The following is a 19,239-nucleotide window of genomic DNA, read 5'->3' as shown; positions in this document are numbered from 1 at the left end:
AATTCTGAAGACATCTGAGTTTTAAATATGAACACAAACATTTCTCATATAACAAAAGACTTAATTATCTGAGTTGCTACCACTTTAATTTCATAGCTCTGTACTCTTACTGCATGCCAGGCATTGACTCATTGGTTAGGAGAAATAAAAATAGACATATTTCAGATGATTCTACTAAGAAAACAACTCTAGTAATCTTAGTATGTTTACTCTAATCTTGATATTAATAATGACTCGAACTCCAAAAACGTAATTATCTGAGCTGTTATCCACATTCATTTTATAGCTCTATATTTTTACAGCATGCCAACAATTGACTCTGCTGTTTCTATTTTTATTTCTCCTAAGGAATTTCAGAAGCATCTGAGAGTTCATGCATAACTGGGAACTCATTAAGTCTCCCAAGCAACATCTAAGCAATATTTTTTCCTCCAGGGAGGACAGGAGTTGGGTGGATCTTTAAAATATTTCAAGCCACTTCACCTAAGTTCACTTCTGACTAACTGTTCCTGCTGTAAGTGAACCGCGGGTTGTTTTAAATGGAAATAATCTGTAAAATGAAAAAAAAAATTCTAATAGCTACATATTTCAACAAGACTAGGTAATGTTACTCGTGTATGCATTATGCAATCGTGCCAAGAACACTATGCATTCCAGAAACATACAGTCACAGCAAGTCTTTCAGCTATTATTAATAATGGCCAACCATCAATGTCAAACGTTTCGTGTACAACTTTAAAGCAAAATAAACAAAAACTGTTTCACATAGGTTGAGAACTTGAGATCCAACTCAACTATATCCAGGATCATAAGTCTCGCTCAAGGATATAGTACAGGGTCACAGCAAGCACACATTCTTAATTTAGAAAGCACTTTTGTTTTTATCTGCCTGTTGTCATTGCTGTTGAAGGGAGAAAGATAGATTGCTAATGGTCTAGAAGTCTAGGGGAGAAGCTTACGCAATGTTGTTCCACCATAGATGACCAAAGTGGCCACATATGGAAACACACTCCTTAGACCTTTGAGTTGTGTTTCTAATTATCAAGATCAACTAATCAGTTTCTTCATTTCTCTGATCTTTAAAAATCTTTTGAAACTAGATAGCAGAGCGGTGTGTAACGGGTGAACTATATTCATTTTATGTAGTCATAAAATGACATTTGGATGCGGGAGGGGAGAGTGAAGTGGATCTGAACACTTTTCCACAGGCATTAAAGTTGCATTAACAACTCTGCAGGTGTTGTTTGGTTGTCATGGAAACAGCTATTATAGTGAGACAGGAAGCACTGCATCCCTTCATCTTCCTGGTAATGACAGACCAGCCCAGGAAACCTTAGACAGCTCCAAAGAAAATGTTGTAATACAGAGACAGCAAAATCAAAAGAACCCAGATTCATCAAGATGAGTATAGATTAACATTTCAATACTCAAGCTTAGGTGGTGTCTAATAAAACTATGGGATATGAAGTGAATTAAATCAAAGTAGTGGGATATATGGGCATTCTGGTTATAAACAGGCTTAGAAAGCATACTGAATAGTATTTATAATACCAGTGAAAAGTTTGGACACACTTTACTGAATGTATTGAATGCATGTTTCTTAATTAACAAAGACATTTAAAATAAAATGTATTATGCTTAAATGCCTAAGTGTTTAGTTTGAATGAAATCCTGAGTCCTTAGCCATCTTCAAGAATCGGCCAAAAACACATCTCTTCCATCTTTATTTGACACTCTAACTTGTTTCTTTAAAGACTTCCACTCTATTCATTTATTAAAACAATAGGTTACTGTCGTAACCCCGGTTCTCTGAAACATCGAGTGGAGAGATCCACCTATGGGAAGGGCATCCGTACCTGACCTCTGCAGAAGCATCCAATTGCACCAAGTCTGGCTAGACAGACAGAAGCGCGCAGCCAATGCCAGGTAAGGCTCCACCCCTTACCTAAGGGCATATAATGGCTATGACGCTGCTATTCTCCAGTAAGTATATTCGCTTCTCGTGCGGCAAGCGGGGCAAAGCTGGTGGATCTCTCCACTCGATGTTTCAGAGAACGACAGTAACCTATTGTTCTCTTTCATCATCTCGTGTTCGAGATGCATATAAATACACCAGAAAGGAATGGAAATGCATGCTTGGTGACAGGAATGTACGTGACCTGCCGGCCCATTCCCCCCTATTCATTACTTCCAATGTGGTTGCAGGGAAGGGCTAAGAAGACCCCACCCCTAAAATAACGCACTAAAATAATTGCCCCGGTAATAACGCACAAAAGTATGAGGAGAAGCCCAACTGGCAGCGGAGCAGATGTCCTGCAGTGACACTCCCCTAAACAAAGCCCAAGAGGCGGCTATGCCCCTCGTGGAATGAGCCCTGATGTCCCCTGTGGGCTGCACTCCCTTGGATTCATAAGCCAAAACTATAGCGTTCACAAGCCAATGTGAGAGGCATTGCTTAGATATGGGATTCCCTCCATGAGGGGGTGCCCATGAAATAAAGAGCTGGTCGCTCTTCCGGAAAGCACTGGTCCTGGTCATATAAGTCTGTAAAGCACGGACGGGACACATAGCATTTAGCCTCTCATCCTCCGGGGAGGAAAAAGGTGGAGGGTGAAAAGCGGACAGCTCCAACACCTCCGAAGTGAACTCAGGGAAGCACTTCAGCATGAAGGCCGGATTAGGCTTAAGGGAAACCTTATCTCCACTAAGAGAGAATTTAGTGCACGAGGGATGAACCGAGAGTGCATGTAGCTCACTGATACGTTTAGCTGATGCCAAGGCCAAGAGCAAAGCTGTCTTGAAAGACAGAAGCTTTAAGGAAATACATCCCAGAGGCTCAAAAGGGTATTGAGACAGAGCCTCCAGCACCATGGAGAGGTCCCACTCAGGGACAGTTCTCCTGATGACTGGCAAGGAGCGGCGGGCACCCTTCATAAATCTGCGGATTAGAGGATGCTGCCCGACTGTTGAGCCCTCAAAACCCACATGACAGGCCGAAATCGCAGCCAAGTATATATAACAGAGGGATTATTTCTGCCAGCCATAGTGCTTTGGGCCACCTGGGTGCTATCTGAGAATGAGAGACAGGCACTGCTCTCTCACCCTGGCCAGTGTGGGAATTATCAGGCACAGGGGAGGAAAAGCATACAGCAGCACTCTGGGCCAATGGGTGGGCCAGTGCATCTACCCCGAGGGGCGCGTCCACGTCCTTTAGCGAGAAGAAAATAGGACAATGGTAGTTTTCTCGCAAGTCGAATAGATCTACGGTTGCCTGTCCGAATCTCATCCATAGCATATCCACTATCTGCGGGTGACGACACCAATCTCCGTAGATTGGGTTTTCCCTCGATAGAAGATCTGCGCCTCTGTTTAGAATGCCTGGAACATGAGTCGCGCATAACGATAGGAAAACCCTTCTGCTCCACACCAAAAGCTTGTAAGCTAGAGCGTGAAGTTTTGACGAGCACACGCCGCCCTGACGGTTGATATAAGCCACTGCTGTGGTATTGTCACAGCGTACGAGCACATGATGTCCCTGCAGGTGAGGCAGAAAATGATTCAGAGCCTTCCATACCATCAGAAGCTCTAAATAATTTATGTGTCTGTAACGTAGTCTGCTCGTCCACAGACCGTTCACCGTTCTGCCCTCCTGGGTGGCACCCCAGGCTGTTAAGGACGCATCTGTCGTCACAACTTTCCACATCATAACCGTCCCCAGAGGGGTTCCTTGTGCGTAAAAGTCTGCGCTCTTCCAGTGGCGCAAGGCTGCTGAGCAGGCGCGCGTCACTATTACAGAGCAGCAAAGATCGCGCGTCGGGCTGAAATGTAGTGACAAAACCCATTTCATGAACGCTCTCATTCTCAGGAGTCCCAGCGACACAACCTGGATGGTTGAAGCCATAAGACCCTGCAGCCTGAGGCATGTGCGATATTGTACTATCGCCCCCTCTCTGAACTGCGATAGACAGTTCATCAGAGAGAGAATGCGCTCTTGAGAGAGACGCGCTCGCATGGAGACTGAGTTCAACTCCAAGCCCAGGAAAATGGCATTCTGACTGGGTGTAAAATTGCTCTTGTTCACATTCACTCTGAACCCGAGAGATGTGATGTACGTGAGCACACGGCAGGTGTCCTGCAACACTTTCTCCTTCGATTTGGATATGATGAGCCAATCGTTTATGTATGTCAGAATCCTCAGACCTGATATTCTCATGGGTGCCAAGCCCGTCCTCCGCACACAGACAGAAACACCAGGGGCTTAGACTGAGCCCAAACGGCAGAACTGTGAATTCGTAACATGTGCCCTGGTAGGCGAAACGAAGAAACTTCCTGTGTGGTGGATAAATGCTTATATGGAAGAAAACATCTTTCAGGTCGACCGATGTGAACCAGATGTTCTGTTTTATGGCACGGGCGAGCGAGCCATGAGTTAACATTCTGAAATTGTATTTCCTCAAATGTTTGTTCAACACACGAAGGTCCAAGATAGGGCGGAGAGAGCCGTCCTTCTTTGGAACCAAGAAATAATTAGAATAAAAACCCTGATTCATCAGACTGGGGGGCACCACCTGAATCGCTCCCTTGTTTAGGAGGGAGGATATTTCCTCTTTTCAGAATGTGTGGCGTTCACTTCCGTGTGTGAAGAGAGAACGCCGTTGAAATGCAGGGGTTTCATTGCAAACTGCAGTCTGTACCCCTGCATTATAATACGCATCACCCACTCGGGAGACGAAACAGTCTGCCAAGCCTATTCGTGACTCGCAAGTGTTCCCACCCGAGCCGCAGCGGAGCTGTGTAAGCCCAGCTGAGTTATTTGTGATGCAATGGCGCCATCTAGTGGAAGAACCCACAACGTTCATAAAACACATGAGCTGGGTAGCCTCGAGAGGAGGGGAAGCGCTCCATCCGCGGGGGACCCTGCGTCTCTTGTACGGGGGTTCCGGGACAGGAAGAGAGTCCGAAGGGCTCGTGGCCCGTGAACGTGGACTCGATGCCCCCATCAACCGGACATCAGGCAGGCCGCTTATGCTTCGAGTCGGTGGGGGCAGGGTTAGATGGTCTTCTAGCCGCGTCTGCGGCGGTAGTCGATTTTCCCCAGTGCTTAGCAGGCGGTGGGTTATTCTGCCGTGGAGGGGGTTTGTTGCGGGGCCTTTCCTTGCTCTGGTGGAAATGTCGTCCCATGGCAGGTACCCCAAACGCGCAGGGGGTGCCTGGCGAGGGGCCGACTTCCTAGGGAGGCATAGCTTGAAGGCCTCATCCTCCTCCTTTTTGTCGTCACACCGTTGTTGCATCAATGCGACGGCGGGGCCGAATAGATCCCGGCCGGGCTCTACCGACGCGCCCGCGATGCACCGCTTCTCACTGTCGGGAAGGCCCGACAGGTTAAGCCAGAGAACGCGCTCTCCCACCACTGAAAGCGCCATAGTGCGCCCGCAGGCTTGGACGGCCTGCCGAGCGTTACGGAGGACGAGGTCGTTCACCGTAAGGATCTCCTTCCACAAGGGTAGGGAAGGAGTTCCCTTTTCCAGCTGTTGCCCTAGTTCGTCCAAAATCTCCGCCTGGTAAGCGGAGAGGAGGGAAGAGACGTTCAGGGCCCTAACAGCCAAGGCCGAGGACTTGTATGCGGCCTGGTGAACTGAGGCAGAAAAACGGTCCATTTTGTTGGGCAAGACCGGCTTAGGGAGAGCAAGCAGCCCGCCCTGAGCGGGGTTAAGGTGCCTGGCGATGGAAGGCTCGATAGCGGGGGGGTCACCCATACCATGAGCTGCCATATCCTTCACTTCAAGGCCCGTGAGACCGTGTTTGAAGTCGAGCAGGTCGCTCCAATTGTACCTCATGTGCTTAGCGCACGCTGGAAGGACGGGGAAGAGTTGTTTCCTCGGACCGGGAGGAGGTCCCAACACTTTCCCGTCGTAGATATCCCTCTCCTGGTCGGTGGCGCTCTGCGGAGCTGGCCACTCAATGTTGAGGTGAGCGGCCGCTCGCTCACAAACCTTCAGGAGGATGGACTGAGGCAGGGCTGCATGGACGCTAGCCTGGGGAACGCCAGAGGGCAGGATGGCCTCCTCGTCCTCTGAGATCCCAAGAAGGGCCGCATCATCCTCATCGCCGGAACCGGCCGGTTCGTCGACAAGCGTGAGGTTGCCCGCGAAGATGTCCTCTTCGGGGAATGCGGAATTGGGCTGGTCAGCCCAAATAAGTGAGGCGGCGCCCCGGGAGTCCCCTGGTAGCGCAACGTCGTCACCATGTCCCCTGTCTGAGTCAGAAAGGCCAAGCTCGGAGCACTGGGTCGCTGCAACTTTAAGACGGCGTCGTAACAGCTTCTTGGGCAGCATAAGGCAATGGCTGCAATTTTCCGGATTCTCCAGGGCTTCTTGAGCGTGTTTAAGGCCCAAACAAACCACACAGAAAGGACGAAGATCCTTAGCAGCAATAAGCGCACCGCACGCGGCCGAGCAGGCCCGTGATAGGCTGTTCCCGGGAGAAGTGGAAGGTTTAGACAGTGACATACCAGCGAAGAACTCGGAAAAATCCGTGGCGGGCAGCCGTGGAAGGAGGAGCAGGTGTAAAAGGCGAGAGCGCGGGCGGCTCCGAATGCAGAACACAGCGAAAAGGCTGAAAAGACGACTGTCACGTCTGGCGGAGGCTGATCTGGTGATATATCCCCCTGAAGACACGAAAGTGAGCAGCGTAATCCAACCGAACTATGTCAGTGCAGAGATCGCGAGAAGCGAATGTCAACTGGAAAATAGCAGCGTCGTAGCCATTATATGCCCTTAGGTAAGGGGTGGGGCCTTACCTGGCATTGGCTGCACGCTTCTGTCTGTCTAGCCAGACTTGGTGCAATTGGATGCTTCTGCAGAGGTCAGGTACGGATGCCCTTCCCATAGGTGGATCTCGAACACGATTATTTTGGTTCATTCTGCTTTCTAAACACTAGTCAGAAACCAAATAATTTTACTGTTATTTTGCTCTCATTATTTATTTATTTTTTAATTATTCAATTATTTTAAATTATGTTCTGATGAATATAATACACATATTTATTATATTAGTATTTTTACATACATAACTTTTACAAAGGGGGGGCCTCACAAATGGATCATAAAGGTTTAAAACCTATCATCCAAACAAAGGGTAGCTACTCGGAAGAAGCAAATATATAAAATAGTGATGGCTACATAACCTTATTTTAGCATGTGTGTTGTTTTTATAGCATTGTTATCTTCTTTTCAGTAGCCAAAAACAGCAAAGATTGGCGCTAGCAACACAAAGGTCATGGGTTCACTTCCCAGGGAAAGCAAGAACTGATAAAAATGTCAAATGTGTACTTTGAATGCAATGCAAGTCACTTTTGAATAAAAGCGTCTGCCAAATGTAAATGTTTACTACTCTAGAAGTAGCAATAATAAACACTGAGTAGGTGTGTCCAAACTTTGGACTGACGTCTAGTCTGCAACTGGAGCCGTCTGTCTCACCCTCATTCTCCTGGTCTTCTGGAGGCTCCACCAGCTTGATGAACTCCACATTTACGTGAAACTCCACACCCAGAAGCAGAGCGATCTTCAGGAGCATGAGCTGGAGCTGCCGAATGCCTGCCAAACCCAGCCAGAGCAAGAACCATTAGCCTCACAGTCACGCTAACACTGCCTCACTTATAAAAACACCCACCAGCAGAACTAACAGATGTGAGAACAGAAATAAGGTCATTAGAGTGGCAGGATAGTATTTGTTGAACCAACAGTCAAATTTTTGGATGGTTCATCTAAAAATGGAAATTCTATCATCGTCTCTTTTCCATAAAATGAAACTGTCAAGTTCCTAAAACTACATTAAAACAACATAAAAGTAGTTCATATGACTAAAGGGATCAATTCTGAATCCTGTAAAGCGAAATGATAGCTTTGTGTTAGGAACAAACTGATGTGTAAGTCTTGACAGTGACTGGTCGCCATCTACATTTTCTGTATGAAAAGAGGGAAAGAACAGCTTTTTCTTTTGTATTCCAAAAAAAAAAAAAAAAACTATGTATATATATATTATTATATATTATTTTTTGTAAAAAAAAAAAAATGCTTTGTCATTTATTTATTTTATTTATTTATTATAAGTTATTTTAGTAATTTAGTTTATTTCTCATTCCAACTAGTAATGATAGCACTGTAAATTTATTTAAATGTATTTCAATTAGTTGGCAATTCAAAATTATTTTTATTCCATTTTTATTTAAATTAACAAATATGTATTTAGTTTATGTTAATTATGCTAACTATAGTGAGTGAATGAGTTTTCTCAAATCATTTGAGTAGACTCAACTTATTAGGGTCTACAGTGGGAGATATATCACTGTAGATAAACACAACGAAGGTCAAATATACTGCATATATAGAAAAAAGAAGGGCAGTCAATGAGGAACTTAAAAATGACCACTGCTTTAAACAAGGAAGTTATGATAGGTTGCTTATAATATGATTAAATTAACACAGAGAACACATCAGAACTCACTGATGTGGTCTATTGCTCCAGCACAGAACTTTCCATAGAACTTCTTGGCTCCTAAGGCCCTGAGGTCATGAATGGTGTAGGGCCAAAGATGTAGGACGTTGTTCCTTGAGAATGTATCTCTCTTCTCTATAACCACCACTTTGGCTCCGAGGAAAGCTAACTCGATGGCAGTCCGCAAGCCGCAGGGGCCCCCTCCAATAATCAAGCACTGAAAGTTACAATCAGAAATTCAGAGAATCAGGTCACTATTTTCATTTAAAGAACAGAGGAAGAACAGAACAAATGGGTGACGTTTGTTTTCAATCATTTTTAAATTCAACAAATACATATAAAAGAAGACTATACAGATGTCTAAGACAGCGCTTCCTCTCTAGGACCTTATAATACTTTGTGTATTTTTCTTTATTGAAATTCAAGGAGCCTATTTTACTCTTCTGTGAGCAAACAGCTCTTGCCCATTCTTTCAGTAAGTATCCTAGAAAGCAGAAAATCTTAGCAGAGAAGCTCAAACAAAAGGAAGCACTAATGCAAATGTTTATCCAAGCACCACATCACAACCAGTGCCAATAACTGGAGGCGCGTGTGTGATTTCATCAGCATTAATTCATATTTACAGTCCTGTCATATCAAAGGCATGATTCATGCATCAGGCTAGTATGAATGCATGAAGTCAAGACGTCAGGTTTCTGGGACATGTCTGAGATTGCCTGCTGTGGGTATGACTTCATCCTCTCTGGTTTGGTGATGAGAGATCACTTTTTATGTGGAGCGATGATCTTTACACAAATCTATTCTTGAGTCACAGAAAAGAGCCACGCATTGGACTCACATCATGCAAAGCTTTAGCTCAGATGGTAAAATGTGTTTTTTTTTTCTACTTGATCTATTCATTTCCTACCCCTCCTATGATTTCCCACACACATAGCCAACTTCAGGATGGTTAATTGACCTCAAAATAAGGAAGCAGCAGTGAGGGCAGCTAGCGCTTCCTGTCACAGTGGGCATACAGCAAAAACTCTCAGTCTGTGCTGTGATCAATATTGTGATACGCTCAGGTTTCAGCCCCTCCTGATCATGGATCTTATCATGTTTATGTAGACCTCAATGCCTGTGTGGATAGTTGTCCCTGGCTCTCAGTTGTCAGTTGTGGTTATTTACATATCTCAGCCTGCTAGAAGCACAGATCATTTCATTAAAAGGCCTTCAGCTTTCATTAATAAAAAATAAGACAGAGACTTAGACATTCTACGCTTAGTGTGTGTTTCAACCCTGTTACTTACAAATATATATTTGTGTTTGTGAATAACAGGGTTGAAATAGGAATGTGTGTGTACTTTGAGCAACAAAATGTTTATTTTATTGTAACAGGGTTGAATGTACCAATGGGGGTCCATGTTTGTATTTTTGAATAACAGGGTTGAATGTTTCAATATCTCTGTGTGTGTGTGTTTGAGTAACAGAGTATCAGTAGAAATTGTGCATTTTAGTAACAAGTTTGCATGTATAAACTTCACTGTGATTGCGTATTTGTGTTTGACTGTGTGTGTTTTCTGAGTAGCAGAGTTGAAAATATCAACAACAACTGAGTATTTTAAGTAACAAGATTAAAAGTATCAGTAGGAGAGTTTTGTGCATTTGTGAGTAAAAGGGTTGAAAGAATCAATATAAATTGTGTATTTGAAGTAATAAGATTGCCGGTATTAACAGGAGTGTGTTTGTGAGTAACGATGCTGAAAGTATCAATAGCAGTGAGTAGAAGTAGTGGAGAAAGTATTGCGTTTGGAGGAATGCGTACAGAGAAAACAAGCAAGTATTAAATGCCTGAGGGAAGATCTGTTATTCATCAGTGCTGCAGGTATGAGGCTGGCAGATGCAGGTGGTCTGGACAGGTCTGTCTCTGCACTGCTGCTTTTGATTACACTGGATGGACCAGTTACCACCAGCACAGATTGACAGACCAGGTGCACAGTTTCTGTTTGACTTCACCTTAACTAAAAGCCAAAGAGAATGAACAAAGGCAGCCTGTTCAGAAAAGACAGAGAGCCACGCAACCTAGCCAGGGAGAGGATTTACCATCGCCACAGACTAATGAAACACTCAGTCAGTCAGAGCAGATATGAACATAATGATAACTATTTTGTTTCTGCTCATCCCCACCCTGAAACCAAGCAGAACAGTAGTCCAGAGGCGAAGTTTCCTGTTGAGTCAGCATGAAGCAGTTTCCTGTCCATCAGTGGGTGCTTGAAATCTTGCTTTTTATTTATTTATTTTTTTGGTTGCCCATAGTAAAGACAAATAACAAATAATTAAAATACAAATACATTTTCTAATGAAATCAGGATTTACCTAATGAAATCAAATTGAGTGCAAATGAAATTTTTACTTGATAAAATTTTTTATAGAAGACTTTCAGAGATCTCAACAATTTTTCAAATAGTTGTCAGACTTGAAAAAAAAAAAAGGAAAATGGACAGAAAAAATCCCCTAAAGAAAGCAAGAAACATTTAAAGTTGCAAAAGCTGAACTTTTCATAAAAAAAGAATGTTGCATCTTGCGTTTTAGGCATAAATATGTGTTCTGTGTGTGAACAACCCTTTATTGTATCTCAATAATCATCATACAAATTTTTGTATAAAAATCTAAAGACGAATATAATACTAATTAATTATAATTAAAATTATTTTATATTAAATTATATTATTTTATTTTGAAATTAATATTTTTATAAATTATTTTTGAAATTAATTTAAAATTAATTGTATATAAATTCATATTATTATATTTTAAATTAAAGATTATAACTAATTAAATTAATTCTGACTGTGAATATTTAATTTCCTAATATATAAAAGAACAACCTTGGAGCGATGAAAAAAAAAATATATATATATATATATATATATATATATATATATTTTTTTTTTTTTTTTTTTTTTTTTTTAGACTGTCCTCTAAAATCCAGACAATCACTGTAAAGTCTCATCACACCACTGCCACTTCAGGCTGGTTCAGCCTCTCTTATCTCATGGAAAAGTCTGCAGGACAGGAACTGGCAGCATAGCCTGTCAGATGACACTTCCTGGTGAAAGCCACAGTATGTGTTGAACCAACAGTCACTTTACACAAAGCCCAGTGGAACAGAGACCACCTCACTGCAGCACCAATAACTTAAACCCAGACACAAAAACTTATCCTGCTTCTAGCACACAATGTGATCACAGTTTGCTTCAACAGTTTGCTCAATTAGACATCACACCACTAGAGAAAGCTGCTCGATGGACTGAAGCAGACCACCAGGAGAGCAGCCCAGATTCAAAAGCATTCAGGCCTGTATGAGAATAAAAAACCTCTAATGTAATGGAACAAAAGTCTTGATAATGAGTGTTAGCGAATAATGCCATTGTATGACTTGTTTATATTGTCCACGTAGTCATGAGTCACAAAGTCACAGCTGTAAGCATATGTCTAACAGACTGCGCACATACACAAAGAGAAGAACTTGACTTTCCCAATGTGAAAAACAGTGCCTCTTCGCATGAGCTCACAGAGTCTGGGTCAGGAGCTCACACTGCTCTGACTGAGGAATGGCTCCAAGTATTTACCACAAAATCCGGTGGTGAAACCACTACACCACCCCTGAAACACAGCCCAAAAATTTATGAGAAGAATTTAAAAGACACTTTTTGTGTCAACTTTATTTAACTGCTGCACAATGTGGAAATCCATTTAAGAGTCATTCTGTGAAATAGATCAAGCGTTAATAAAAACTTCATTGTGCTATAACAAACTAACATTTAAAACCATAATATATGTTTTGAAATTCACAGAAATTAATGCTTTTATTCAACAAGTATGCAACTGATCAAATATGATAGTTATTACTTTTACATTCTTGCAAAAGATTTCTATTTCAAATAAATGCTCATCAAAAGAATTACATGTTAAAATATATTAAAACAGAACTATATTGTTTTAAATTTGAATAATAATTTATGTTTATAGTTATATAGTCATAATTTATAATTTATAACTAGTGCTGTTTAACGATTAATTAAATTGCCTCCAAAATAAACGTTTTTGTTTTGATAATATGTGTGTGTGCTGTGTATATTTATGTTTATATAAATACACACAAATGCATTTATTTCAGAAAAGTATGTTATGTTTATATATTAAATATATTTATATATAATATAAATTATATTAATATAAATATAAATATATATATATATATATATATATATATATATATATACACATGTAAATATTTTCCAAATATACGTATACTGTATGTGTGTGTATTTATATATACATAATAAATATACACAGCACAAACATGTATATTATGTAAACAAAAACTTTTCTTTTGGATGCGATAATCACGATCAATCGTTTAACAGCAGCTTTTGCAAATAAATGCAGCCTTGGTGAGCACAAGAGACTTCCTTCAAGTTATTATTACTTCAAAAATATAATAATATAAAACAACAAGTGAGAATAAAAGACAGTAATATAAAAGAAACAGCTAAAATTGTGTATAAATGGAATCAACTATTCCTGAAACCTGTGTAGTAATCAATAAACAATAACATCATTTATATATTTTAATCAGAATTATACAGGAATAAAAAAAAAACATCACTGCATGAATTACAAAAACCCACTGCCTGTGTTAAAATTATTTTAGCATATTTTGTTTGCATTGCATTGTCTAAACTTTTAGATTAAGCCTCTGTGTTCTCTGCAGTGTTAATAAAGCCAGTATAAAACAATAAAACAGTTGTCCCACTGGTTGATAAAGAGAGAATGAGCTCATATCCTGGACAGACGGTGAATCTGACGGACAGATTGAGGCTGGTGAGCAGTGATATCGTGTCACTCTTCCTAAACCAAACCTTTTTATTTCCCAACTCAACTCAAGTCACAACTGGATGAAGGGGCAGATGGTCTGCTTTTCATCAGGATCTTAAAACAACTTTCCAATGCCTGTTTAATGTGCAGAATCAACTAAGTAAGCCATTTGAAGGTTGGCTTCCAGATGAGAGAAGACACTCTCTGTTGCTTTTAAAACATTGCTTTGTCTGTTTCAGCAATTCAGAAAGTCAGCCTCTGACTCAACCAATGGCGTGAGTTTGAGATGCAACAAGCTGTTTGTCTGATGAAAGGCGATGGAAACAAAGAAAAAGTTGTGTTTAAGAAACCCTATTAATTCTAACTAGTACGGGTCCAATGCTTAATTTGTGTATTTAAATACTCATATGAACCATTTTGCAGCATACCTGGCTTGTCTGAACCAGTGCCATTAGGCAACACTGTTCTTGCTTTGATTAAAGTGTGCAGAACAGCCCTTCGTCGGGACTACTGTATATAATTACCATCTTTATTACAAAGAGGTAAATTACACTCTAAAGAGAGCAGCATAATTACGCTTCTATACATCAGAAATGTGAGTGGGCTGTTTATTGCACGTATTAAGTGAACTTGTTAAATTGTGCTCTCTTTGAAACACTTCAAACACTCACTAACAACAAGCTGAGCTTGATTCCTTGCTGCTTTTTAAAGTGTTATGTGTGTGTGTGTGTGTGTGTGTGTGTTTGTGTGTGTGTGTGAGGGGGGGGGGTCTCATAATGAACAAGACAAAGAGGTTTGGAAATGTACAGGAATTTGTACTATCTTTATAATTTTGCGATATACTGTATTTGTGTATGAAACATATGAAAATTTGTCTGCAGCTATGCATAGGGATATTGTGACTCAAGTTAAAAGCATAGTTCTTCCAAAAAGTGAAAATTCAGCAAAAACTAAATAAACATTGTAAAAGTAATCAAGTCACACTTTATTTTTAAGGTTCAACTCTCGCTATTAACAAACCATTAACTCTGACTTTTGCCTCAATAAACTCTTAATCTTCTGTTTATTAATAGTTAGTAAGGTAGTTGTAAAGTTTAGGTACTGGATAGGATTAGATACATAGAATATGGTCATGCAGAATATGTGCTTTATAAGTACTTATAAACAGCCAATGTGTTAATAATACGCAGGCTAATAAGCAACAAGTTAATATGACAATTGGTCCCTAAAACGAAAGTGTTACCAGTAATCCATACGAATCCAAGCCTTCTGATGAAAAATGATTGATTTCTACGAATCTATGGTAAACGTAAGCTGAAATGTCTGTGCTCAATATGCATGAACCAATGAGATTTGTTCTTGCATGTAAAACTCACATACTGAGCTTATGTGACATGAGGGTGAAAGAATGATACAATTTTTGGGTAAACTATCCCTTTACACTTGACGCCTTAATAGTACAATGATTGGGTGGATGCTAATAAGGTGGTGCTTTGCAGTTGCTATTGGGTGTTCTGGCAACAATAAATCAATTTGTCATAAGAAAATCCACACAATTCATTATCAGTTCACAATAGCACAGGGTGTGTGACTTACTGTATGTGTTATAGTATGAGCAATAATAGATGTATGCCTCACCACAAACCACAATTAAACTATAATAAAAGAGTCAGAGAGCACTCGTCTAATGAACAACATGTGTCCAAGATGTTATATATATAATGATGTCATAGCATACAAAAATCATTGCCCAAGATCAGGGCAAATCTGAGATGGAATCTATAAACCACCTAAATGTTTGGTTTATAAAGATCTTAACAAAGGATTTGCCAGCTCATTTAATCGTCATAACATATTCCAGTTTTGCAAGCTTACCTTAATGCCCTCGCAGGCTTTGCCTTTCTTGTACTCTTTGTGGCTGGCTCTCTTGTCCAGCTTACTCCAAAGGGCTTTGGCTTTCCAGCAGGTCACCGTGCTCTTCAGGCCGCTGTAGAAGGTGCTGTGCTCCAGAGGGTCAAGCTCAAGGTAACTGCACATGATATTGAAGGCCTGCAGGGTGCTTTTACAGTCAGTGGCCTGAACAAAGTTCTCAAATAGTCGCCCTGACTGGTTCTTCTCATCTTCGGCTTCACCCATCATCTATTTTGCGGGAGTATAGACACTGCGTTTGTGATATCTTGCTCCACTGAACAGCTACACCCAAGCTTCAGTCTCCTCACTCATGGTGAAATCTGAAAAAAGGAATAAAATGTCTATTCATTTTAATATATATATATAAAAAAATTTAAAAGGCTTGGTCATGAGGATCATTTTTATTTTTTTATCTTTCATTGTCATTTCTTGGAAAATAATAATAAAAATGTATAAAAATTTACTAAAATAAATACATTTTTTTTTTTCTGCCAAATTAAAGTCATGTGATGCGACCAATATGAAATTATGAAAATGTGATTTGTTATGAAAATGCAAGGTTTGTTCACAGTGGGAAAATGTCATATGATACACCAAAAGGTATGCTATACATAAAATATGAATTCATATCTAATTAATTATACAGGTAAAAGAAAATATATAAAGAATATATATATATATTACTATTGATTAAGATAAGACTGTATATTACTAATGATAAAAAATTTATAAAAGTTTTTTAAAACCATAAATACGAAGAAATACATAAATACAAAATATAAATACAAACCCTAACTACTAAGATTTTGCACCTGCTTTAATTGTTTTTTATATATATATATATATTTAAATGTCTTTATTTTTGACACTCATAGACGTCATTGCCAGGGGAAAAAACAATATAATTTCTTTTTTTCTTTTTTTATCCACTGCAATTTAGGCTGCCATATTATACTACTGCCTAAAGCAGGAGGCCACACACACTGCAGAAACCCACTCCTTCAAATGTTCGTAATCTGATACATTAAAAAAGTACATCAACAACAAGAGAAAATGAAATGTCTTATTTTTTTTGACAGGCATGAAAAAAGCAGAGCCAGTATCGGTTACATCTTAACGGCGGTTTGACGTCAGATACATCAGATAATCCATCCACAGAATCTTACTGTTGAATGAAGATAACAGCTGATTTAACCAGACTGTCAGCCATGCGCTTTTGCAGAGAGCTTAGAAAAAACTGTTTATCTTGCAGCATTGCCCTGCTGAACCGTGAACAGGACAGAGGTGCTCTTTTGCAGGCAGTTGGGGACATGTCGCTACCCTGGCAACAAACTCCACTGGTGTGTATTTTTAGTGAACTCCCTTATAAAATTTCAAAGCCCCTCCACTTCCTCGAGATAATAAACACACTTTAAAGACGCCACAAAAACATAAGCACAATAAAACTAACACCACATAGAAAAGCCCTTTACTGTAATTATACACACACAGTCTGTGAATATTTCATTAGATACAAAATGTCTAAATGTTCATAATATGTGCTGAAAATGAAATCATGTCCTTTCTGTTTGCATATGAAGATGCCTTGAAAGCATATAAAAGCAGACGTGGTAGGATTGCTGTGGTAATACTAGACTCATTTTACTCCAGAACATATTTTTCTTTGGGACAGGACATCCCCTTGATTTTGTGGTGAGTTAATGTCTAGTGGTATAAAGGGAAAGACAAGCATATTTGTAGATTTTCTTTTGCTCTTTTTATATCCCTTTCTTTCAAAGGAATCATTATTATATGATTTCCTTCTTGTGTTGAGCACAGAAGGAGAAATTTAGCAGAATGTTGAAGCTGCTCTATTCTACACAACAAAAGTAGAAGCTAACCAGAGGACAAAACATTATATCTCAATAATTTCTGGAATTTTGTCAGCTATTATAATTAGACAATATTTTGCTTAAGTGTGTTTTTTGTGCTTTTCATAGTCTTCTTATTCTGTAAAGCCGTTAGTTCACAGCATTAACAGAAATTGATTTACTTAGGCTACCTTTAAAAAATAAAAAAAACTTCACCCTTAAGGGTCGATGTCTGCCACCTTTAATTGATCTCCAAGGGCATTTTTATGTTTACAAAGGCATTTTTTTTTTCAAATCTTATAAGATGCAGTATAACACTATAGGCTGTTATTAATCAAATTAAATCAGTATTCTTGCACTGCAGAAGAAGCACAAAAGCTGTATCTAAATTAGCATTTAGATGAAGTTTCGCTGCAATTACAACTTTATAAATAATGATATGAGATGAATGCATTTTTTTAAGGACATTATGCTTGTAAATATGAAACAAAAACCACAAGCAGGTATCTTAATGAGTGAGTCATTGAATCATTCAAACTGTTTGTTCAAACAGCTGATTCATTCAAGAATGAAGCAAGTGACTCATAAATGGATCACCGAATCATTGATTCACAACTAAATGTCTAAAATGTAACTTACAATATTGTATTCTTGAATAAAATCAATATCCCATTTTGCAATCATGCTTATTTGGGTAAAACAGCATGTGTGCTCGTGTGATATTGCTTAACTATATCGAACAGGAATATAACGGACAAAAACCCACCATATTGTACATAGAATTTTTGACAATCTAACTGCATTCTGTATCCCACAGTGAAAGCTTGCAATCTCAAGACATGTTTGTTTAGTTTTTTGCAAATTGAGTTACATTTGTTTCGTAGACAATACATATTGTTCACTCCTGCTGTCAAGCTTCATAAAGGACAACACCATGAAAAGTCGTAGGCCTTTGTGCCACAGTTGTACAAGGGAAAAGTTGAGGCTTGGATCTAGTTGAAGGAGTTTCAATGAATAAACAACGAATGCAGTCCACTTGGGGAAAACCGCAACAGCTTTTCAAACAAATGCAAAGACAACAAATGACAACTCAAGATAAAAAGCCAACATGGAATAACAAAAAAATCTAAACTAGACACAGGTGAACTCAATCTTTCACTACAGAAAAAAAACAAGCGTTTTAGTAACCAAGGGAACTGAGGAAACAGGAAACAAACATAAAAACCACAGAACCGAATAAACTTCAAAATAAGAGTCTTTAGACAGAATAACACAAACAAGATGTGACTATACGATATAGCTTAGCATGAGGAGTAGGCTAAAATTTAACTCCGTATTCCAGGAAAAATCTTAAGGCACTGAATTTGATGGTGCAAAAGCTTAAACATTAAGAAACACGGGCAGTAGTAGATGTATCTCTGCAGTTACCTGAATATTTCAGTGCTTCCATAAAGTCCTTCCCTCCCTCTTGTTCCTTATGTATACACATCATTAATACTGTTATAAACCTGCAGTCAAATATCCACTTCTGTCGTGAGACAGACAAATCAGTCTGCACTATGAGGCATGATGGCAGTTGTAGTGAGGCCAGATCTCAGTGCTGGGTGTGTTTTTAGGACACTGTTTTGCTAGTGGTGGTCTAAGTGAGGGGATGTGTCAGCTCTTGTCATGTGAGTGTTAGATGAACTCCTTCTGGAGACAGACGCGCTAACACTCGCATACACTGCATTCCAGCAGCCAGAAGCCGAACATAGTTGTGTATCAGACCACACCTCCACAGTCACTTTTATTTATATGAGTGTGAGAGCAGGCTCTGCATAGGCACTGCAACGGACACAACTGAACACAACTGGTTTGTATTTGTTTAATGCACCTGATTAAGATATAATGGTCTCACTACATTAAAAAGTTGTCAAATCATGTGATCTGCATACCATAAGACAGCCAAACTGATTTTAAGTTGTGTCACTTCCTTCTGAAGATGTGACATTTTTATAGATATGTTAGAAATTAAATAATATTTGCTTAAAGGGATATTTCACTGTAATGAATTACAACCTTTGTAATCTTCGGCAAGAAGGAGGCGGGAACCGGCGGACAATCACAATGAAACTTTAATAAC

At 39.7% G+C, this 19,239-nt stretch overlaps 1 protein-coding gene across 21 annotated transcripts in view; it reads right to left on the bottom strand.

Moving 5' to 3' along the window:
* The window catches only part of mical2a (microtubule associated monooxygenase, calponin and LIM domain containing 2a), a 61,317-nt gene that overhangs the window by 31,398 nt on the left and 10,680 nt on the right, over window positions 1–19,239 (bottom strand). For 8 of the 21 annotated variants that reach the window (XM_059537863.1, XM_059537800.1, XM_059537804.1 and 5 more), the window contains exons 1-4: window positions 18,546–18,735; window positions 15,232–15,587; window positions 8,506–8,713; window positions 7,479–7,595 (exon numbers count right to left, since the gene is read on the bottom strand). In XM_059537863.1, coding sequence (XP_059393846.1) covers window positions 7,479–7,595; window positions 8,506–8,713; window positions 15,232–15,495 — 589 coding nt within the window. In that variant the 5' untranslated portion in view covers window positions 15,496–15,587; window positions 18,546–18,735. Of the gene's footprint in view, window positions 1–7,478; window positions 7,596–8,505; window positions 8,714–15,231; window positions 15,588–18,545; window positions 18,737–19,239 lie in introns of those variants that run through there. The other 13 variants (XM_059537854.1, XM_059537844.1, XM_059537777.1 and 10 more) reach the window with 4 other exon arrangements.

The sequence above is a fragment of the Carassius carassius genome, chromosome 3 (assembly GCF_963082965.1).
Source record: "Carassius carassius chromosome 3, fCarCar2.1, whole genome shotgun sequence".
NCBI classification, from domain to species: Eukaryota; Metazoa; Chordata; class Actinopteri; order Cypriniformes; family Cyprinidae; genus Carassius; species Carassius carassius.
This window is presented reverse-complemented; position numbering and strand designations above follow the sequence as displayed.